The sequence below is a fragment of the Zalophus californianus genome, chromosome 5, assembly GCF_009762305.2.
Source record: "Zalophus californianus isolate mZalCal1 chromosome 5, mZalCal1.pri.v2, whole genome shotgun sequence".
NCBI classification, from domain to species: domain Eukaryota; kingdom Metazoa; phylum Chordata; class Mammalia; order Carnivora; family Otariidae; genus Zalophus; species Zalophus californianus.
This window is the reverse complement of record NC_045599.1, coordinates 109,014,932-109,039,713: the sequence shown is the minus strand read 5'-3', so window position 1 is coordinate 109,039,713 and position 24,782 is coordinate 109,014,932. Positions and strand designations below refer to the sequence as shown.

General features: G+C 38.8%; 1 protein-coding gene across 1 annotated transcript in view; it reads right to left on the bottom strand.

Annotated features, from left to right (window-relative positions):
* The window catches only part of FAM114A2 (family with sequence similarity 114 member A2), a 32,602-nt gene extending 7,835 nt beyond the window's left edge, over nt 1–24,767 (bottom strand). The window contains exons 1-11 of the mRNA XM_027606763.1: nt 24,720–24,767; nt 20,323–20,546; nt 19,860–19,959; nt 19,317–19,409; nt 17,978–18,069; nt 16,296–16,430; nt 15,638–15,796; nt 14,897–15,020; nt 9,475–9,554; nt 1,540–1,662; nt 892–1,031 (exon numbers count right to left, since the gene is read on the bottom strand). Coding sequence (XP_027462564.1) covers nt 892–1,031; nt 1,540–1,662; nt 9,475–9,554; nt 14,897–15,020; nt 15,638–15,796; nt 16,296–16,430; nt 17,978–18,069; nt 19,317–19,409; nt 19,860–19,959; nt 20,323–20,532 — 1,256 coding nt within the window. The 5' untranslated portion in view covers nt 20,533–20,546; nt 24,720–24,767. The remainder of the gene's footprint in view (nt 1–891; nt 1,032–1,539; nt 1,663–9,474; nt 9,555–14,896; nt 15,021–15,637; nt 15,797–16,295; nt 16,431–17,977; nt 18,070–19,316; nt 19,410–19,859; nt 19,960–20,322; nt 20,547–24,719) is intronic.
* Between the last annotated feature and the right edge of the window lie 15 nt (nt 24,768–24,782).

Genomic DNA, 24,782 nt, shown 5'->3' with positions numbered 1-24,782 from the left:
ATTCTCATTATTTAATTAGATTTATTTAGAAAGCAGACCTTTTTTTTTTCTCTTGTGACTATCCACTTTCTATTATTTTTGAAATTTTTATTCAAAATCAGCAATACGGTGGGAAAGGGGGCTTGGGGACTTAGCCTGGCCTGGGATTAAATCCCAGTCTGCACAAACTGAGCAGATTATTTCATTTCTCTTGAGTCTGTGTTTCCTCATTTTCTTTAAAGCAGGACTAATCACTTACCTTTAGAGTTATTGTAAAAATTAGAAATGATACACATAAGTCCCTTAGCATGGTGCCTAGCACATAATTAGCACTCAATAATGAATATAACCATTATTAAGAATTGAGGTTCTTAGAACTATTCTCTGTTTTGGGGCGCCTGGGTGGCTCAGTCAGTTAAGCCTCTGCCTTCGGCTCAGGTCATGATCCCAGGGTCCTGGGATCGAGCCCTGCCTCAGGCTCTCCGTTTAACAGGGAGCCCGCTTCTCCCTCTCCCTCTGCCTGACACTCCCTCTGTTTGTGAGCTCACTCTCTCTCTCTCTCCATCAAATAAATAAATAAAATCTTAAAAAAAATTTTTTTAAAAAGGACTATTCTGTTTTTACTTATATAAAATTTAATTTTATTAAAACCAATAATCTGAGAACTTGTTTTCAGATTATCAATAATACAAAACAATTAATAAAACAACCAGCTAACAAAAACATAATGTAGACTTATGGCTCAATGAAAAGAAACAACCCCTTTGGCTACTTAATAACTAAAACCAAAATGAACAAACCTCTAACCTGTGAGTAGCATCTTGTTGAGAGGAAAGTTTCTTAAAACTTTGGAAGGAAGCTGAGAAAACTCAGCAATTTGCATCCTTTACAGAGATACCCTTTTATACTTACTGGGAAAGAGTTCTGCTCCTTTCTATGGCTGTCACTTCCTGCTTCTGGCCATGCAGAACCAGAGCTGCTGTTTTGTGAAACAGTTCAATTGAGCAGGCAGTCAGTTCTGCTAGGCTCCGGATTGCAAATGCATGGATATCCTGAAAGGAAAAACAAAACAAGACATTGGGGTTTTTTTTTTTTTTTTTTTAGCCCAGGGGACATGATGTCAGCTTGCTTTTCTCATACTGAAGGATTCAGTATCTTGAAAGCAGCAGAGACCAATGGCTGCCCTTCAATAAACCTCCTCTTGTACCACAAGCAGGGATGTCATTTTACAGCTAGGCTTCATAACTACAAAAACAGCACCTCCCCCAAAGTCAGGTGTGACCATGTGACTATATTTTGGCCGAAAGATTTAGATAAAAAGTGGCTTGTAGCAGCTTCTGGGAACTTTCCTCATGATACAACACACACAAACCCTTAGTCTCTTTTTCTTCACTCCTTCTTTCATCCTACAGTCTGGAACAAGGTTGCTACAATCGTGGATTACAAGGTTGAAATGACGAGTAGTGATGCAACAAAACAGAAGGTGCCTACGTCCCTGATCATGATACCCACATCTCCATACTGTTAAAAAAGAAATAAAGGGTTTAGTTGCTTTGGTACCTCTACTGAATTTTTATTGATTTTCTCAGTTTTTTCTGTTTCCAACTGTTTTTCTCCTTCTTCCTTCTCTTCTAATGGCTTGGCCAGAGATGTACTGATCCATTCGTAGGCAGTATTTCTTGCCTAAATAAGAAAAAGATTACTGCCCATCAACAATTCAATTCAGCTCACCAAAAGGTGACTGTATGCATTGTGCACCTACCAGGAACATGTTAGCATCATGTAAGTCAGCACTCTTGTTCTCACCCAAACATACATTTATCATACATGTATCTACTTACCTTACTACTTCTCTTGACAACACCTAACACTACTGTCCACTCATTCCTTCTTGAAATTCTCTAATCCTTTGGCCTTTTTGAAAATTGTAACTTACATAAAGTGCACAAATCTTCAGAGCACAATTCAAGAAATGTTCACATGTGTATATGCCTTTGTAACTGCAACCTAGATCAAGATCCAGAACATTTTCATCACCCTAGAAGAGAAGGTTCCCTCCTGTCTCTTCCTAGTCAATAACTGCTCAAACCAAGTCACCATTCCCCTTGCCCAAAGGTAACCATTCTTCTGTCTCACTGTAAATTAATTTTACCTGTCCTAAAGTGAAACCTTAAGTCCATTCTAATTTGTGTCTGGCTTCTTATGCCCAACATACTGTCTGTTAGGTTTATCCATGCTACTGCAAGTATCAGTAGCTCATTCTTATTTCTTGGTGTGTAGTAGTTCATTTTATACATATACCATAATTTACCATTCTCCCAATGATGGGCCTTTGAGTTGTTTCTGGTTTTGACTTTTATAATTCCAATTCTTGCCTCCACCCTTACAAGCATTCCTCCTCAGGCTCTTGTATGTATTGATTCTTCTTTTTCAGCCCCTTAAACACCAGCAGCACCTGGAGTTCTAGCCTGGCTCTCTACTTGTCTCACCCTACTCCCTCTTCCCTCAACCCATCCTATTTCTATAATTTTAAGTATTCTCTACCTGCTGCAAACTCCTAAATCCTTATTTCCAGCACTGACCTCTCCTGAAAACTGCTTCCTGGACATACATATCAGGATATTTTATAGGCTGATCATTCCTCTTCCCTTCAATGGCTCCCCATCAACCAGATCATGTTCTTTTACATAACTGAAGAAGTACCCATGACCTAGCCCCCACTGACTTCTCCAGCTTCATCCCTAACCACTTTCCATTTTAAGATCTGATAATAATTATCTATAATGTGCCTGTTCTTCGTTCATGCTATTCCCTTAGGTTAGAATGCCCTTCCCCACCCTTTTCTTTTCTCTAAATAAAGGCAGCTCTTAGTTTTCTTTCAATCCTCTACCCAGACATTGTTTCTTCCAGGTTACTTTCAAAAACCTTCCAGGAGACTAGGCACCTAAACAACCCTTTCCTGTGTGTCCACAGTCCCCTGAGCACCCCTTCAACTTAGTACTTACCAAAAGACACTGAAATTAAATGTGCCTATCTCCTACATAAACATTGCTATAGGATAGTTACAGACTGTCTTATTTGGATTTGCACACCCAGTGCCGACCACACTATAGAGGACACCTACTGTTTTTACCTAGCCAGCATCCATATCTCCTTTCTTTCGGTAGTAGGTTCCAGATTTTTCTCAGGTCATGTGGTTTGGGTAGGATTGCTTCCATCCTCTGGATCCAAGGGTTGGCAAACAATTCAGGTTTAGTTACCAAGAATATTAATCCCATCTATACAGTGATTACTTCATGGATGGAAAAGTGACCCCAGCCCAGGTCAATGGGCATCAGCTTCAGGACATCTGATAAAATTATTGGGGAAGGGAAGCCCTCCTTCTGTTGGAGTTACTCAATTGGGAAAAAAAGTCACCCTAACGTTGCCAGGAGTCATCCTACCACCATGTGGAAAAGATTCTCTAAGAATAAAGCCAAAACAGAAGAAAGCAGAGTCAAGAGATCCACGCAGGGATTAGGGTAGAGGGTGGGTGGGGGTTCCTGGGTAGATAACCATGCCTGAAGCCAGTCTTGCCCCTTGATTTTCTAGTTTCTTGAGCTAATGAATGCCCCTTTTTTCTAAAGCCAGTCTGACCAGAGTTTCTGTCATTTGCAACAGAGAGTGTCCTGGCTTCTAAGAAAAGGTTTATTGTCATTAAATGAAGGCATTCACTTGAGGAACTTTATATAGACAGAATGTGCTCAGAGCTGTAACGAAGCAATAGGAATCCAGAGAAGACCATGAGAGTCATTCCAGCTAATCACAGGTTTTAATACATACATAGCACTGGGGTTGAGCCTTTAAAATGAAAAGATGGGGCTATACCCAAGGCTATAGCATGTATGAGCTAGAGCAGAACCTATGTACCCAGACATTCATTTCAAGGTTCTTTCTCCTATGGCACAAGATCTCCCATAAAAACCCTCAAGAACAATCTGGCTCTGATCTATAATTTCCCTATGCATTAACTTCTCAAATTAAAAAAAAAATAATAGCTATATAAAAGACTGGAAACAAGAAAACTCAATGTGTGCTGAGAAAACTGTGAAGCAACTAGTAAGACCAGAGCAGACAGTGCATTTATTAATTAGTTCATCCATTACAAATATTTACTACACACTGTCCTAGGTGCTGGGAATACAGTGGCGACTAATATAAACCATGGTCCTGCTCTTCTTTACTCTAGTGCAGAAAGACAATTAACAAATGAGTGAAGCAAATAAAATGGAGAGATGGAGAGTATGGACTGGATGAGAAGGCAGACTTGGCTTAGGGGGTCAGGAGGGGTCTCGAGGAGTGAAATTTGAGCAGAAATCTGAAGTTTAAAAGGAATCAGCCATGCAAATATTTAGACAATGAGAGCTGTAAGTAGAGGGAAATCAGGTGGGTGTACTGAAGGAACAGAAGGAAGACAATATGGGAGAAGCATGGTAGATGAGGTTGGAGCGGTGAGATTTTGAGAGAAGAGAACAGTGAGAGATGAGGCTGGAAAGAATCCTAACAGATGACTAACAGTCTAAATAGTATGTGAAATGCTCTGCAATTCTTTTGAAGAGATAAAATAAGAGAAAAACCAGGGATTGATTTATCTCAGATTAAAAGAAGAAAAATGGAGAGATAAAGCCACACAAGAGAAAAAAACTGATATCATAAATGTAGTATACTTGAAGGAGAGGTTTTAGTAGGCATAGTACACACTCAAAATGACCACTCTTGTAATAAATACATCAACTGAAGTCATTATGAACTACTGTGCCAACTCAAGGTAATTTATCATATCTTTTGAAAATCAGCAATGCTACCCAGGCCTCACACCCAGAATTCAGTCTGGAACTTCCCACTGGAGAGACCTGGAGACTTGGGAATTAAAAGGCACCTTTGAGCTTAGCTTCTCTAACCACTTATTTTTTATCAGTTGGGGGAGAAAAATAAAATGAGGCCTAGAAAAGAAATGGGATTTGCCCATATCACATGTGTCAGAATAAGAATCAGAACTGTGTACCCAGACTCCTGCTTCATTGCTTTTCCCCTATATGACACAGTCTCCCATATAAATCCTTGGGGAAAATCAGGCCCTGACCTTTTAACTATTCTACTTCTCATGACTCAACACCCAAAATGTAAACAATGTGAAGACTGCTTTCAGAGAATGACCAGTACTACCAAAGAGCTAAGGGGTTACTTGCCTTTTTAAAATAACTTATTATGATCTCCTTGAGTACACAAATTATGTCTTTTTCATTACAGCTTCCCTAGCACCTAGCAAAACAAAAGTTACTTGACATATGTATATTTATCAAATACCTAAATGTATAATTTAGGTATTCATGGGGCAAGCTTCTATAGATAGGACCATCAATGGTAAGCATTTGCTATGAGCCAGGGACTCCATAAAAGTTTTGTATGTATTAACACATTAATTCTTCACAAGGACTCTACATCATCCTTATCTCACAGATAGAGGAACTGAGGCAGAAAGGTTAACCAACTTACTCAACACCACAAAGTAAGAAATAGTCCATCTGGGATTTTAAGGGCCAATAAGGCAAAGATCCGGCCTTGAAGAAATTTAAGATTTAGGATGGAAGGTGGGGCACCCAGGTGACTCAGTCGGTTAAGGATCCAACTCTTGATTTCGGCTCCGGTCATGATCTTAGGGTCGTGGGATCAGCCCTGTGTCAGGCTCCGCGTTCAGTGGGGAGTCTGCTTGAGATTCTCTCTCTCCCTCTGCCCCTCCCCTCTGTGCACATTCTCCTTCTCTCTCTCTAATAAATAAGTCTTTAAAAAAAAAAGATTTAGGATGGGAGGTAAGATATACACATTTAAAAAAACAAAAACACTTATGATACATTTATAAAAATACATATTCATAAGGTTAAGTGAATAAAGCAAAATGCTAAAGAACATACACAGTATGTTAACTTTTGTATAAGCAGAAAATATAACTAATTATCTTTAAAATATATTTACTTATATAAACAAAGAAGCACAAGGACATGCCAGAAAGCAAGAAAGTTTAATATCTAAAAGGAGAAAAAGCTACAGAAGATGAGACCTTCTGCCCTCAGCAACCTTAAAGATTTAAGGGTCAAATTGTTCAGGGGGGAATGATGTGGGAAACAAAAGCAGAAGAAAAATTATTAAATTTTCTTACTACCTACAGCCCCTTGACAAGTCCTTGAAACAGGCAGAGTGACATTCCTCTAGGGACTCAACTGCCTCGATGTTAATACTTGGCTAAGGGCAAAAGGCAAGCCTAGCCTGACTACCTTCCCCCCCAACCCCACTGACACCAGGATCCTGTAAGTCTACTTTAACATATAAAAATTCCTTTGGAAACTTCCTTTATCTCTAAACCCCACCAAGATACATGTTGGTAATCATCCCCCAAGCATACGGCCCACTGATATACATCTGAAGGGTCTCATGACTAAGGTTTTATTAGATGGTAATAAATGACCTTTTCCCGGCAACAGCTAGCCCCCTCAAGGTCCTGGAAACCTTGCTTTCAAAGTTCCTTAGAGACTTACACTATCCCTAACCCCCTCTCCCAACTTGAAAGTATATAAATGGGCCACTCCTCATGACCCCAGTGCAGCTCTTTCTGCCCACGGGTCCTGTTCCCGTGCTTTAATAAAATCACCTTTTTGCACCAAATAAATAAATAAAGAGAAAATGGAGTAGATGGGAATTATACAGTTTTGACTTTCAGAAACAATGATAATACCCTATATATTCAAAAACTAAATTAACAAGGGGGAAAGCAAATAAATCATACATTCTTTCCATAGGTTGATTTTATAGTAGCATGGGCAAAGCAATGAAACTATTTCAGATGCATTACAGAACTGAGGAAATAAGGACATGTGCTAATGTTGGGGGATGGGGTTCTTACTGTGGAAGAAGAGAACACAAACGTGTCATGAGGAAAGGCAAGGCAGGAAGAACCCTGTAGGGATGGACTGAAATTGGAGTTACCAGGATAAACTCATGATCTCCAACTTATGTATGCATGTACACGTACAAATATAGGGGTGTGTGTATCTGAGTACATTTCCTAGCTTTGCCCACAGGGCCTAGAAGCAAAGACACCACAGCAGTGAAGAGAACTGCTAGCACCCACATCTTAGCCTGTCCTACTAAAAAGGAACTATGGCTCCTTGAAGAAATGGCTGATTCCAGGGCTGACATATGGAAGGTACAAAGTGAGTCCAGGATATCTTGCTACAACAGAAAATAAGGAAATACTCCAAACAATGATAAGTGCGTGTCACACAGGAGTCCATCCGAGGACAATTTGAATACCAAACTAACTAAAAACAGTAATGAATTATAAACCAAAGGAAAAAAAAACAGAAACCCATGAGATCATATTAAATAAAAGATAATAAATAAGTAGGAGAAGGGAGAGCTCTTAACTAGAGTAGAATGCCAAGAGCCAAATGATAAATGTGGAGCAAGTGCTAGGGTTAAAATACGTAATCATTTTGCAACCAGCACAGTAAATATTGATACAGCAGGAATCATGGATAGATGCTAAACCTAGGAGGGACATTATGATGAGGATCAGGATATTTGTTGGTCTTAAAATGTCTCCCCACAGAAAGTTTATTAGTAACACAGGGAAAAAATCACAACCATACAGTGAAAAACCAGGCAACACATCACAATAAGGGGAAGATGGACATCGTGTGCCCTAGGTATGACAGCCGGGGAAGGATACAATGTTACTGATGAAGTGTCTTACCTGGGAAGGCACAACCTAACTTTAGTCATGAGAAAACACCAGACAAACCCCAAATGACGAATACTCTATTTTTATACAGGGGGAAAGGAGTTTGTGTATCTCATCATAAAAGACAAGGAAAAGTGAGGAACTACTCTAAATTAAAAGAAACAGAAATACATGACAACTAAACACAATTCATGATTATATACTGGATCCAATGTTAGAGGAAAAAATTTGATACAAAGGACATTGTTAGGCCAGCTGCCAAAACCAGAATGCAGACAAGTGGACAACAGATTAAATAAAAATATGCTTGTAAGGGGCACCTGGGTGGCTCAGTCAGTCAAGCATCTGCCTTCAGCTCAGGTCATGATCCCAGGGTCCTGGGGTCGAGCCCCAGGTCAGGCTCCCTGCTCAGCGGGGAGTCTGCTTCCCCCTCTGCCTCTGCCCCTCCCCCTGCTCATGCTCTCTCACTCTCTTGCTCTCTAATAAATATTAAAAAAAAAAAAAAATGTGTCAATGTTCAGTTTACTGCAGGGGATAACTACTATGGTGACATAAGGGAATACCCATATTCTTAGCAGGTACATATTAAAATATTTATGAGTGAAGGAATCTCATGTTTACAATTAATTCCCCAATACAGTCCCAATAGTGACAACATGCACGTGCACATGTGTATGTGTGTGGTGCTGCATGGGGAAGGGACAGGAGAGAGAATGAGAGAATAAATGCTCAAACACGAATGATTCAACATATGGTGTTAACTGTCAACAATAGGTGTATCTGCATAAAAGATGTACGAGTGTTATTTGCTTTATCTGTGCAACTTTTCTCTAAATTTGATATTATTTCCAACTCAAAAAACACTATGATGATACAAGCTAGAAAGCGCTGTAGTCAAGTTGAGACGAGGAAGACAAACGGCCAGGGGGTGATCTGAAAAGCTTTCTTGCGGAATGCGGCACTTTCACTGCGCATAAGGGAGTGGGATAACAAATCAAGCATCACATTCCTTACCCTGAGGCATGCAGGTGACTGTAATGGCCAATGCATGCCTGCCGTTAACTGGTCCAGAGACGTTTCTGGAGACCAGGAGAGGAGGGTGAAGAGGCAGCAAGCAGCCCAAGAGCCAGTGGACAGTGTCCCATGAGCTGGCACTGGCATATATGCTATGTGAGTACTGCTCTGAAAACAGAGCCTCCTACCCACTCTGACTAAAGCCCTTCCACGTTCCAAATGTGTGAAGATAGCTCAGACATCACCATCAAAGACCAAGGCCTAGGCCATGGGACCCTCACATGCTAAGTGGTCACTGGGCTCTGGGAAATGATAACCTCCATCCAGGTCCATAAGGGCCGGGGCCAGATTGCATCATCTCTGAATCACTCAGAGCCCTGAGAACAGGGAGACCTCAATAGAGGCTAACCCACTGGTCTCACGAAGGCTAGGGAGCACTGCCAACACTGTGGCCTAATGTGAGCTTTCAGAGAAGCAAGCATTCCAAATGAAAACAGGTGAGGATAGCAGAAGTATGAGGCAGGTAGGGCAGATGTGAGATCTGCATGCTAACCTGTGAGAGCAGGAGGCAGTCAGAAGGGATGGAATTCAGAATATACCCCCAATTTGGTGACTTCCTTGCCAGGAAGTTAGAATCTTATATTCTTTATCCACTAAATCAACACAAGTAAAAAAATGAAAATCACCAAGAAGTAGTAACTTACCCTGGCAAGTTTCTCAGGTTTGGAGGAGACCTGCAGCTGGGAAAATAGCTCTGTTATCTCTTTGGTAAAGTCTTCATCCCCTAAAAAAACAAAAACCAAAAGCTAGGTCCCATTGAAGACACTGAAGACAGACAGATGGGGATGGGGGTTGGGGGTGGTAAGGAGGAAGAGGGGAGGCATGGCAGGAGCGGCAGCACGAACAGTCACAGCAACAGCAGTCTAAATGAGCATGGTGCCTTAGTGCTTACAGAATCCTGCTGTTATGCCAATGAATCCTTTCAGTGGGCTTCTAAAAAGTGTCATTATCCCATTTTAGAGATAAAGAACTAGGGCTTCAAGGGGTTACTTTCCCCAAACTCTCATAGAAAAGATTAGGAGTCAAACCTTGGCCTTCCCACCCCAGTCCAAATCCTGTGCTCTGTATATCATATTCCAGATGTAGGAATGAGAACTGGTTAAGGCAGAGTACTAAGCAGGTACTATGTCTGTGCTTCCAAGAAAGTGGAATTTAAGTCAGGACATAAAAAATGAGTACAACTTAGCCAGGAGAAAAGGAAGAGTCTCAGACAGTGAAAACAAGGAAAAGATGCAGAGGTGAAAGAAAGCATGGCAACAAGTTTAATATGTTTGCAAGTGTCTTAATGTAAAGGGGAGAAGAGAGGTAAGAATGAAGCTCGAAAATCAAGTAGGATCCAGTTAAAGGGGGCCTTAAAAATCATGGTGAGGAATTCAAGCTTTTTATTGAGGAAGTGAGGAGACACTGAATGATTTTAGAGAGACAGATATATCCAACTTACACTTTAGAAAGACCCACTTTGGCTCCTGGGTGGGGGATGAACTGAAATGGAAACAAGAAGAGGGGTAGGAAGGCTGAGGCAACAATCCAGGATCCAGGTAGGAAATAATGATGGATAAGAAGGAAGAGGAAAAGGGACTCCGGAATGTCGGAAGGATGGTAAGAAAGCTGTTGGTTAAGAAGCCTAAGACACAGTGGGAAATAAAGAATGCTTATATTTGAGAAACATACAGGCAAACAGGTGAGTCAATATAAAAAAACAAACAACACATCCAAACAAATGGCAAGAAATGCTGTTTTCCTTTCTACTCATCTAAATCTTACTTAATTTCCTCAGACCAAGGCTTCTCTTAACTGTACAATGTAGGGAGAACTCTTGTATAGACATCTTCTAGCACTTATAATCCATATGAATATTTCTTAGTCACCAGTTCATGGTTTACCAGGGCAAATGATTACTTCCTCATACCTGTTTTCTCCCCAAAATCCTTAGAAAAAAAAATCCATCTTCGTTCGCTCTCCATCGGCTATCCTTTCATCCTTCTCTCTTGGTGTTTGAGACAGAGAAGTCCAATGGTTTGGTGATCCCAGGTATAATATGATTTGGGAAAAGTTGATCTCCTAAGTACTACAGCTATAACCTATCAAATCCTACTGCCTAAAAATCTAAAATCTGACAGGCATTTCGTTTTCCTAGCAAAGCTTCTACATTGTTTGGGAGCAAGGGAGTATCTGAATCTATACTGGGACATATGTACCCCAAGGGGTTCACAAAATAAGCCAATGGAGTACTGGAGGAACAAAAGAACTTTTATTTGTAGACATTTATCTCATCCTTTAAAAACATCTATTTTAGGGTATACTTTAGAATGTAAGTAATATATTACTATAGAAGTACATGTATATAATTTATAAACATCAAATGTACATACATTAAGTCTAAGTGCTCAAAAAACCTTTTACTGCTAAGGGTTGATCAAAAAAATTTGGAGGTCCTGTCATGTACTGCCCACAGACCAGAGTATAAAAAGTAGTTGCTGCGATAAGGTCAAAGTTCAAGGATGGAAAGGAGGCAGGGCTAGTGCTTTAGAGGGACTCAAGAGAGGCTGGGGTCTCCCTCTTCAATGGTTTTCTCTTCCCTCTGCTACCACCTCACCTTTTTTTTTTTTTAACATTTTCATTGAGATATAATACCAAGGTCAGTGTTGCATTTTCATCCAAAATCCCTGGGAAAAACTGTTGGGGAGGGTCGTACGCAGCACTTCAGTGCTCTCTTTTCAGAGTCCTAATCTCTGGCAAACAGGTAGGGGAGAAAAATGTCATAGACACAAATCCATCTGTTCAGAAATGCCATCAGAGTCCTCAGAATGGTACTTAAAGATCAGGATTTCTGATTACTATGCCAAGCCAGATGTTGACTAAATTGAACAAATACTGTTAATGGTATTATGTACAAATATATTAAGTTTATAAATAACTGGGGATTGCCACACTAGGACTTAGTTAGGAACAACAGAGCAACTTAAGTAAATAAAAATTAATTTATGGATTTCCTGCTAAGCGTAGATCTTTATTTACTTATGCCACCCTGATAATGAAAATAGCAGCCACCATTTGTTGAGTGCTTACCATGTGTCACACCTTAAATATTTCATTTAGTCCAACCTGAGAGAAATTAGCATCTTCTTCTTACAGATGAGAAAATAGAATTTCAGTGTTAAGTAATTTTCCAAGGTCACATGGCTTAGGAAACAGCAATCTTGATTTTGAACCCAGGTCTAACGCCAAAGCCCATCCTTTCATTCACCATGCTATAATGTCTTCTCAGTACTTCAGGAAAGCTTTTAAAAACTTTTATTCAAGAGCCATTTCATATCAGGACCAGTATCTTTACAGAGAACATATAGCAAGATGTTATATAACCAGTCAATGTGACTTCTTAGAATTCAGTGCAAAACACAAATGGGAACAAAAAAGAGTAAGTTCTATTCTCTTAGTATAGAATCCATACATTCTAGTTTACTTCCTTCTCTCACAAGAAAGGCCCTAAGACTCTCAAGACTCTCACTCCAAGTACCCTTTTAATACACAACTTGAATAAACTAGTTAACTGGTTTTCCACCCAAAGCTGATTAAAGATAGAAAATGAGATTCGTAGGGTATCAGAAGGAAGCTCACTGATAGTGAAGAGCATTAAAAGATGGGCAGATAAATGCACAGAATATAAAGATGTACAATTCTGGAAAGCAACAGAGACATTTCTAAAAGCATAGCAGTTTAAGATAATTTAATATAGCAGCTCTCAAAAACACTGTGGTCTCAGGACCCCTTTATACTCTTAAAACTTTTTGAGAACCCCAAAGTCTTTTTTAATGTAAGTTACATACCTGTCAACACTCATATTAAAAATTAAAACTGAAATGTTTGAAGTATTTCATTCTTTAAACACACCTGTTGACATAATTTTTAAGAAAAACAACTACATTGGGCGCCTGGGTGGGTCAGTCGGTTAAGCGACTGCCTTCGGCTCAGGTCATGATCCTGGAGTGCCGGTTTGAGTCCCACATCGGGCTCCCTGCTCTGCGAGGAGCCTGCTTCTCCCTCTAACCCCCGCCCCCTCATGTACTCTCTCTCTCTCATTCTCTCTCTCTCAAAATAAATAAATAAATCTTTCAAAAAAAAAAAAAGAAAGAAAAACAACTACATTTTCCAAAAAAAAATTTTAGTGAGATGAATTCCATTGTTCTATATCTCTGCAAATCTCTTTGATGCCTAGCTTAAAGACAGCTGGATTCTTTTACCTGCTTTTACATTCAATCTGTTGTGATATGCTTTTAAAGTACACGAAGAAAATTCAAGCTCACATAGTTGGAAAGAGGAGAACAATTTTAATAGCCTTTGCAGATAATTGTGGATAATCTTTAATACTACACCAAAACTCAACAAATAGTTATTTCTTAAAGGTTAGTTATAATGTAGAACCTGAAATCAAATCATGAAATTTTGAATGCAGTTACATTAAATTAAAATCCACTGGTCCATCTCTTGCCCAGGCATGACTTTGTAACACCACCCATTAGTCATCTGGAAAATACTGGTTCTCTGAATTACACAAGTCTTCTAAATGCTAACACATTTAAATACCTCTAGGAAATCAAATTTGTTACTCTCACCACCAATTTCATCAAAAGACTCTGTACTGGGAAGTGGCCAAGCTCACCACAGCAACAAAGAGAAGTTTTACAAAATTCTAACTTTTGCTTAGTTTACGTTTTACTAGTCACAAGTATTTCTTTACTTCAAGTGAAGGCTCCTTTCATTCATTTTCAAGAAAATTTTTACCAAATATCCTACTCTGAACAGTCTGTGTGACTGAAATCTTTTTAAATAAAAATGGCGTTCCATTAAAAAACAGGTACTTCAGCTTATGACTCAAACAATAACAGTGCTTTTCCTTGAGACAGCTTCAGTATGCAACACACAAAATATGAAAAATAAGTGTACTCAAGGGTCAAGACTTAGTAAGATTAATCACTGTTACTGTTTCATGAGGATAAGGTTAAATGAAACTGGCACTTTAAAAAATTTTACTTATTTATTTATTATTTACTATGAATACGTGGCAGTGAAAATATTAGTACAGTTTGGTACCACTGTCTTGATCTGTGTTAAGACACCAGTAATTTTACTCACCACTGCTTCTGCACCATCAGTGCAAATGTTAAAATGATAAATTTTTTAAAAAGAAAAAAACATTTTGATATTATGATGCAAAGAGTTTTGACTCATGCATTCCCTCAAGAGATCCTGGGGGACCCAAGAATCTGTAGATCACACTCTTCAAACCACCGACTTAATCTGATTGGCTCATGTGTCTTGATGGACTGTGAAGGAATTTTTCTAGTCACTTTTAATATTTATAACTGATCGTTTCATCAGAAAAAAAGTCAAAAAACTGTATTCATTAGATTCTACTAAAAAAACAGTTAGTGTGTAATACATATTAGAAATATTTCCAACTAAACTGTAAAATAAAACTCTTAAAAGCTTAAAATTCAGTTGACTAGAAATTATGCTTTATGTAAATGACGTTGTTTCCTGATAATTTTGCAAAAATGAGTAGTTACTATACTTACATTTTCAGGACTACACAGATACTAAGAATATTGCATAAAAAAAAAAAGCTTTCGAAAATAAAAAAGGCAAATTATCACCCACATTTTGGATAACTGCCACCCTGCCTGCCTGAATTCAAGGTGAGGACAGGGGTCACAGGACTCAGAGAGGCACAGGAGCAGTATCTAGGGACATAAAAGCTCACAGGGATGACCATCCAGACTGAGGCAGGAATCTAACAAGGGCAATTCTCTAACCAAAAAAGCAGGCAGTTTTGTGAGTTGCAAGATGAGACCTGGAGAAATCACCAACAGTTCGAGGGGCAGAAGCAGGGAGTGGAGCAAAGATATGCACTTAAGACCAACTGCTCATATCAATACCTACTCAGGGGCAAGGCAGCAAAAAGTAAAATCTGACTAGTGTAATCGAAGAGCAAATTATTTCAAGGGCAATAGACTGCATATAAACATGCTACATCCCTTCCACTCAAATACTGGATTGTCATATTACCTTTTTTCTCCTCTTCCTCTTCCTCACAGAACTCTGCTAGGGAAAATGCTTCCTTGAGTTGCTCCAATTCAAGTTTTAGAGTCTCTAATTCTTCTCCACTTAGAGAATTAAGAATAGATTTCACCTGAATGGATATAAAATAATAAAAAGTTGTGAGAGTACAAAAGAAAAACATTTTCAAATGGAGAAGAGGCTACAGACCAAATTAAAATAAAAATTATGAGCTCACCAGCCAATACAAACTATTCCTTAAGAACCTCAATACAAGACGCTAGTCATTACAGAAAGATAGGGAGAATTTATACTTAAAAAAAAATTAAAAGCCAGAAACATCCAGAAATTATTAGTGCTTAACAATGGCTAAGAAATTAGGAGGAAGTTAAACAGTCTTGAATCAATTAAAAACTAACAGGTAATTTTATCCAAATTGGCAGCTTAAACCAGAGAAACTACCAAAAAAAAAAAAAAAGACCAAGGCAAAGGCAAAATACAAATGTGCTATTAAGACCTCCTGGTTAACCCGTCCTTTTCTATTTAAATTGAAAGAAATAACACTGGATTCATTATATTTCTAGCAATTAGTTCAAACATTAGTTTGTTTGTCTTGGTGTAGTATTTTCAAAGAGTCTCAAGCCACCATGTCAAATACATTTCATCTTCCAACTGTACAAACAGTGAAGAAACTATGCAGCACTCCTTTGCTTGAAGACCATCCATTTGAAATTGCTGGTTTGGAATTACCTTTATTTCACTTTCTTGGGAAAGCATCTCCAGAGCTTCCAGATGTGAAAGGCCTTGAAATTCATCAAAGAGGAGCCCATAATGAGTTTTCTTGTCCGTTTCCAAGGTAACCTCATTGGAGGTCCATAGCTCTTCTTTCTCCTTTGCCTCTCGTAAAACCTGAAAAAAAGGTGGAGGCTTACCCTGCAGCAAGTAATGAGAGCTCAAGGGTGAGTTCTGAGAGCTGAGGGAAGCAAAGCTGAGATGGTAACAGGACAGTGCACTGCCCTTTCATTCCTAGCACTGCAATTCAAGTCTGATAGGCTAAGGAGCTGCTGGGAAAAAATGGTCACACATAATTCAATCCTGGACAGGGTAAATAACACCTAAGGAACCAGGTGGAAAGTGCTTTAAACATTAATGTACTCAACGACTCTGAAAGGGCTTGTCACCTTCTACTGCACTGATAGGAGGCTCCTACAGAAAAGAAAGAGGAGGAGAAAAAGAACTGGGCATTTTTCTAAACATGACAGATCTCACCAGCCACCCCCCACCCAAAAAAGCCTTAATAAAAGTATCACTGAAAACTTTTCAAAAGGCATTATTAATAAGGTCTACCACAGGCAAAAATACAGATCAAAACAGAAACATGAAGTAAACAGGTAAAGACAAACAGTACCTGAGACAATGTAGAATTCCGGTTCATCAGACCCTTGGTTCTTTTAAATCCAGGATCCCCTTCTGCTATTACATCCATTGTCTTTTTCCCAATGAATTCTAAGGCATCCAAACCCCCACTGATTACGCTCTTTCCCTGGGAAACACATGCAACTTCATTACAGTAATACTGAAAAAAGACATCTGAATGTTTTGATTACATAAAATAGTAGCTAATAATACCAAGCACTAGCAAGAATGTGGAGCAACTAAAACAATCATCCACTGCTTGTGGGAATGTAAACAGGTTTAAACACTCTGGACAACTGTACATCAGTATCTACTATAGCTGACCATATGAATATCCTATGACCCAGCAACTCTACACATCGTTGCATACTCAACAGAAATGTTGAGGTTCATCGAAAGATAGACAAAATGGGGCACCTGGGTGGCTCAGTCAGTTAAGCAACTGCCTTCAGCTCAGGTCATGATCCCAGGGTCCTGGGATCGAGCCCTGCATCGGGCTCCCTGCTCAGTGGGAAGCCTGTTTCTCCCTCTGCCTCCCACTCCCCCTGCTTGTGCTCACTCACTCTCTCTCTGACAAATAAATAAAATATTAAAAAAAAAAGGGGGGGGAGCCTGGGTGGCTCAGTCGTTGGGTGTCTGCCTTCGGCTCAGGTCATGACCCCGGGGTCCTGGGATCGAGCCCCCCATCAGGCTCCCTGCTCTGCGGGAAGCCTGCTTCTCCCTCTCCCACTCCCCCCTGCTTGTCTTCCCTCTCTCGCTGTCTCTCTCTCTATCAAATAAATAAATAAAATCTTTTAAAAAAAAAGAGAGATACAAAATGTTCATGGCAGTACTATTCATAAGAGCTAAAAACTGGAAACCCCAGTACTCACCAACCATGGAATAAATAAATGCTACATAGTCACATAATGGAATACAGCAAAAAAAATGGAATACACCATACCGACTACATGATGGAGAAATAATACAAATATAATGTCGAGTGAAAGAAGCTAAATGCAATAGGGTACATACTGTATGATTCCATCTATGTCAAGTTTAAAAGCAGGCAAAATTAATCTATGATGGTAGAAGTCAGAATTGTGGTTATCTTGGTGGGCAAAAGGAAGCAGCACAGATGGCTGGGAGAGGGTACAGGTGGAAAACCTATGATATACCATCATGTTGGTTTCTTAGTCTGAGTTGTAAAAATTCCAATTGAATACTTATGATTTCACTTTTCTGTATATATGTTTTACTTCAAGAAATTAAAAATTAAAAAAGTACTAGTTATCTATCTTAAGAAAGACATTAAGTTTCCTATAAAACCCTTTTTTAAAAATGTTTCTAATCATCTACAGTTATGAGAAAAATATTTTTGTAAAGTAGGAACATTTTCTAGGGCCACCAAACTCAGAATTCATAGTCCACTAAATACTATGTATATTGCCTCTCTGTTACTCTTCATCTTCTGCTCTCTACTTCTTTAAAGAAAGTTTTCAAGTAGCTCTCACTCTACCCCTAAGATCAAAGTGATTGATCTTCAGCAATTTGTGGACTCCCATAACAGTAATCAGTCCTCATGGCTTTTCAAGAAAAGGGGGGAGAAAGAGATTAAAAACAAACAAACAAACAAACAAACAAAAAACCCACTATATTCACAGAGGGGTACAGTCTACCATGCATTTTACTCACTGTGGTCTGAACAGCAGTAGAGATGGTTGAGAATACACCAAATGGCCCAGTTAATGGGGAAGAGTTTGCATTTTCTTTGGCATTTGTCTCTCCTACAGGAGGAAGGGGATGTGTAAACATGAAGGGATGATCCATAAATAGTTTTCTTTATCAGCATCTATGTGAAATTTTAAAAATTAGACCCTGCTTCCTATACACAGTATAGCCTTAGCCCTTTTTGTTTTATTATTTTAAACTATTTACCTATTTTAAAATGAAAACACAGCTTTTTTCATTTTCATTTCATTTCAAAAATAAAATCTAGTCGTTTGAACAAACTACTGGTATATGTAACAATACATTTTATACCGTATGATTCCACGTATATGATCTTCTGGACAAAGTCAAACTTTAGGCGGAAAAAGGATCAGCAGTTGCCAAAAACTGAGAGTAACTGATGGGAGTGACCACAAAGGAGCAAGAGGAGTCTTTTAGGGGGTGATGAAAATATTCTTACATTTTGATTATCTATACACATACAGGAAATATTCTATACTGCATAATCACAATGGACTGTGATTATACTGTGTAAACAGGATTGTATGTTCACCGAAACACATAAACTGTATACCTTAAAAGAGTAACCTTTACTATATGTAAATTATACATTTACATATAATTTACAATTAATTATACATATAAATTACAAAATCAATAAATCTGACTTTTTAAAATATGGCCTATTTTAAATTTTATCCTAGAAAATTATGCTTATTGGAGAAAAAAAATGAGACGATCAAAGAGGAAACAAGAGTGGGAGACAATAAAGCCCCGAGAGATGGAGAAAGCAAAATCAGGGCCCGAAAACTTCCTGTTTTCTGGTCCCAGGCCATCTTGATCCCTGGTTATAATTCTGTCTTTTGTGGCTTAAGTGAGAGTATACTGATCAAAGCAGGTATCCAAAATTAAATTTCACCCTCATAAAAATCCAAACACAAAAAATTAAACCCTTAAAACTAAACACATTAAAATATTTTTTCATGTCACAACAAAGTCAGATTCAGCTAATTCTTCTTAGGCTCTTACTCATTTGTGCCAAACACAATGGTAGGCAATTCTTATATTCTACATTCATGGCTTTATTTAATGTTTTTAACAGTCCTTTGACACAGATCATCCCATTTCATCGATGACTAAAGTGGCTAAAGGATACAGACCTCTGTTAGTCAAAGATTCCAAACCCCTTTCTCACCAATTCCATGATGCCCTGAATATCACTCAATAAATATATACTGAAAAATGAGCTCAACTGTTCCATTTTGACCCATAATTCTAGGTCTTAATGTTTCCACATACTGACCTGTTGCATACTGGACTTCAGTTGAAATTTCACTGGGACTAGGAATTCCAAGAGAAGTCTCTGCCTTCTCAATGACATTTGAAATACCTTGTCCTAATGAGGAAAATGGTAACATTTTTACATTTGAATATTACTTACTATTAATCACCAAAACTGAAGAAACAAACCAAAACAATCCTGCAGATTTTTAAAATCACTATGGTCACAGACATTTTATTCTGACCATATGTAACTAATGTTTGGGAGTGTAATCTTACCAAAAAACAAAACCAACAAAACCAACAAACTTGATTTACCACCACACAATACTTTTATATTAACAATTTCTGGTTAATGAGAAAACGAGAAACTCTAATAAGAAATGCTAATGAGAAAATGCTGTAAACTCTAGCTATACTATAAATCAGCCCATCATTCCTAATGAATTCTGAAATTATAAAGCCCTTAAGTAAACATGGAATAAGAATTATTAACCAAGTCATTTTTAAAACACATCTGTAGCAACATACACACAAAAATTAGCAAAATGATGGATGATCTTACCTACTGTAGCTACTGTAGCTGAGGCTGAAGAGAGTAAGGACTTGCCCCAGCTGCCCCAATATCCCCAACCGGTCTGAGGCACATCTTTGGAAACAGTCTCCTATTCTTCCCAGTAGGCAGAAAAACAAAAGGCAAAACAAAAGGGAAAAAGTAGAGAATAAGAGAGTGTACAGACAAGGTATCTAATTATTAGTCCGAAGTACAGGTGAAGAAATACCTATCATTAAGCTAAAGAATTATATTGCTTGCCTGACAGATGTTATGTCACCTGCATTTAAGCACCATGTAGCAAAGGCAACTACTCATAGTCATTTATAAAACTGAGAAAATTGTGTTTTATGGATTTTAAAAGAAAAGAAATAGATACAATCTTAAATTGGTTTTGGTTCCAAATTCCTTTTAACCCTAACTTTTAATCCCAGTGTTTTAATAGATACTCTACTTTGCCTACAGCCTGTGATACCTCAACAGGGAGAATTTCTGAAGTCTCAAGGTCACTGGAAGGTTTGGACTCTGGTCTTTTCCGAGTGATAGCTACAGGTTCGGATTTACTCTCTGGCTTGGCACTTTGGTCAACAGACTCAGAATTCTTGGCTGGTTCACAGTTCCCATCTCCAAGAGTGGAGGATGCTTCAGTTATCACTGGAGTCTCAATATCATCTTTCTCTGACATGATTAGATCATTGCCTGGTGAAAAAAAGTCAAAGAAAAAAATTAATCTTACAGGCTTTTTTGCTGTAAGTTATATAAGCTATTTATTTTGAGATTATCATAGAGTCACATGCAGGTGTAAGAAATACAGACAGTTCTGTGTATCTTCCACCCGGTTTCCTCCAATGGCAACAACTTATGTAACCACAGTGGAATATGACAACCAGGAAACTGACACAACCCACTGACCATCTTCAGACTTCATCAGTTTCATAGGCACTTATGTATGGTTACTTAGTTCTGTGAAATTTTATCACACGTATATAGATTTGTGACCATCACCACACTAAAGATACGGGAACAGTTCAATCACAAGGATCCCTTGTGTTGTCCTTTTTCAGCCACATCCCTCACCCCCCGCCGCCCACCACCAACCCACAGCAACCACTAATCTGTTCTCCATCTCTATACAAGATGTCATATAAACGGATTCATACAGTATGTAACCTTTTGAGATCCAACTGTTTTCACTCAGCATAAGTCCCTCGAGATCCATCCAAGTTGTTTTATCTATAGTTTCTTCCCTTTTTTGCTGAGCAGTATTCCTTGGTATGGATGTATTTCAGTTTGTTTTACCATTTACCCATTGAAGGATATCTGGGCTGTTCCCAGTTTGGGGCTATTACAAATAAAATGGCTACGTACATTAACATACAGGTTTTTGTGGAATATAAGCTTTCATTTCTCTGAAATAAGTGACCAAGAGTGCAACTTCTGGATCATGTTAAGTACTTGTTCAGTTTTTTAAGAACTGCCACTCTTTCCATTTTACATTACCATCAGTGATGTATGAGTGATCAAGTTTCTCAACATTCTCACCAGCATTTGGTGGGTTTTTTTTTTCCTTTTCTGAGCCATTATGACAGGTGTGTAATAATAATCTCACTGTGGCTTTAAGCTGTATTTTTATAATGGCTAATGATACAGAACATCTTCTCATGTGCTTATTTGCCATCTGTATATCCCCTCTAGTGAAATACCTATTTGTATCTTTTGCTCATTTTCTTTGGGGGTTTTGTTTTTTTCTTTTGTTTTGTTTTATTACTGCTTTGAGAGTTCTTTATATACTCTAGATTCAAGTCCTTTGTCAGATATGTGGTCTGAAAATATTTTATCCCAGCCTGTAGCTTCTCTTTTCATCTTCTTCACAGGGTCTTTCACAGAGCAAAAGTTTTTCATTTCAATGAGGTCCAATTTATCAATTTTTCCTTTTATTGACTGTCATTAAAAAATCTTAGTCATTATTTCTACCTCAATTTATAAATTATAAAATTTAAGCCATCAGATAGAATCTAAATCAAACTAGCTTTTGAGCAGCAATGTTAACCAATTCAGTCCCTACCATAAGTACAGCTCTTCAGCAATTAAAGCCAAGATACCACTGGTGTTTTTACAAGAGGCAGATGCTGGTTTCCAAGATAACCAAGTAGAGGAGAAATAAAGATAACCAGAGGAGAAATAAATGTATATATACCAAAGCCTTAGGTATATATAAGCATTTATTTTATACCAATATTTACCAAGTGCAGAATTAGACCCAATTCAAGCCATCAAATGCTTCCAATGTACAAGAGAAAGTCATATTAAGAACTAAGGCAGCTTGGCAGGTGCACTGGGGTAGTTCAGTCAGTTAAGCATCTGACTTTTGATATCCACCCAGGTCACAATCTCAGGGCTGTGAGAGCAAGCCCCGCATCAGACTCCATGCTGGGTGTGGAATCTACTTAGGATTCTCTCTCCCACTCTCACCCCTGCCCCTGCCTCTGCCTCTGCCTCTGCCTCTGCCTCTCAAAAAAAAAAAAAAAAAAGACCTAAGGCACCTTGGAAACAGCACTATCAGTGAGGTATATATAAAATGCTAAAAGAACAGAGAAGAAAAACTCTGCTGGGATCAGAGAATATGATTCATGCACAAAGTATCTGAAATAAACATAGAATAGTGGCCACAAACTGAGAATGTGACTGCTAAATCCAGCCTTTAAATGTTATTTGGCCTGCACAGTGTTTAAACTTTTATATTCATTGCTAACATTTAAAAAGCAGACTTCATACATGAATAGATTTTCAACTTCTCTAGTAAAGTTGAAATATCTGGTGACACTGGGCCCACTTTTAACATGGTAGTAATTAGCCCAAACCAAAGAGTTGCTGAGCCTTTTTAGGCAGGATAATGTTCTCTATAATCTCCACCTAAATCTACTTGACTCATTTGTTACCTTATTAGCCCCTGTATACAGTTGAGCTTGCAACACCTGTCTTAAAGGGCCCTTGGGATTTTGACAGGTAAAGGAGCCAATGAGAAAATTCAAAGGTGTGGAAACAAAACATGGGAAGTGTGAATGGAATGGACAGACATGGAATATCGAAAAATAACAGTAGTTAATATAGCAGGGAGAATAACAAAAAGGCATAAGGCTAGAAAGGTAGGTTTACACACCATGGAGCCTAGATCATATGGATATATGATATACATACATTATACATTCCCAAAACACACAGAAAAAAAAATCAGACGCAACTACCCACACACATGCAAACTCTGAAATATTCATTCATTTGCAAACATTTTTTGAATACCTACTATGTACCAAGTTTTGGAGATTGAGAATTTTTTTATGACACAATTTCTGCCCCATTTACTCCAAGAACCTAATAGGAAAGACTACACAGTTCTTGCATAAAGTTCAATCAATGTTTTGTGTGGCTAAATAAATATGTACTTTTTTTACACTATCATTTTACTTACTTTAGATGCGCTTTCCAAATTACAACACATAATACATATTTTATAAGCAGTATACCATATACAGCAGTCCCCTTTATCTGAGGTTTTCAGTTACCTGTGGCCAACCAGTCTCGAAGCAAATGATTCTCTTTCTGAGGTGTTGTCAAAAGGTCAACAGTAGCCTAATGCTACAGCACAGTGCCTACATCATTCACCTCACCTCATCTTACCACACAGGCATTCTATAATCTCTCATCTTGGAACATATCACTGGCAGATGAGAGGCAACTACTATATAGTATATATAATAAACATATTACATAAGTAATTCATATAGTTTTATAAAAGGCTGGAAGGACATATTTCAAAATATTAAACACTGGGTCTACTCTTTCATTTGTGCAACAAAGATTTAATGAGCATCTAGAATGTGCTAGACATTTGGCTAGGTGGAAAGGTGGTGGCTGTTCATATTCTCATTACCATCACTTTCATCATTATAATGGCTGTGCTATCCCTGCTCTCAGTGGATTCACACTTCAACAGGAAAAGCAAAAAAAAAAAAAAAAAAAGGAATAAATTTCAGGTATACAGAATCGCACTATTTAATGTTTTTGTAAGTTTTCCAAGTATCCTGGTAGTGAGTGTAGGTTATTTTCATAATTGGAGTGGAAACACTCCAAGAACTGAAACATTACAAGTAAAATTAAATGGCTGAGTCCTTTCTTAAAAATAAAAATGCACACATTTCTATGTACACATATACCTCCCCCCATTTTCCTTGGGAACTTCCAGCCACACAGTTCCCAAAATGGAAGGGGTCTAGTTTAGCAGCTAAGAGCACGGGCTCTGGAATTCGACTTTCTTCCAACTTTCCTGAGGGCGGTAACTGCTAGGAAGTCAGTTCACCTAGCTGCTTCTCCGCTTCCTCAACTGTAACACGGGGCTAGAACACCTGCCTGGCAGGATTACTACAAGGATTCCACCACATGAGGTACGCGAGGGGCTTGGAACAGAGACTGGCACATAGCCTCGCATAAATAACAGTTGCTATTAAGACGGAGGAGATGGTTTGTGTCATTACTGTCGTTATTGACATTGGCTCTCTCTAGACGGACAAACAGGCGCTCTCACTTGTTCCCACATACAAGACCAGTCCCAAACGGGACATCTGAGGTCAACAAGCGCCCCCAACTTCTCCGACGCTGATAAGGAGAGTTCCTCACACAAACGTAGCGCTTCAATGACCAAAGCGCTTTACAGCCTGCGCGTCCAGCCGGGAGGTGTCGGCAGCCCAGCCCCAGACCACCTCCTCCCACTCCCCAGCCACCTGGACTACTCGGCCCCGAGTCCCGAGCCCCCGCACCCCGCCGGCCTCCTCCCTGGAAGCCCCGAACCAAGCCCACCGCCACTGCCACCCTCACCGCCGCCACAGCCGCAGAGAAGCCACGCCTACTGGCCCGGAATACTCCTTCCGTGCGAGGCGG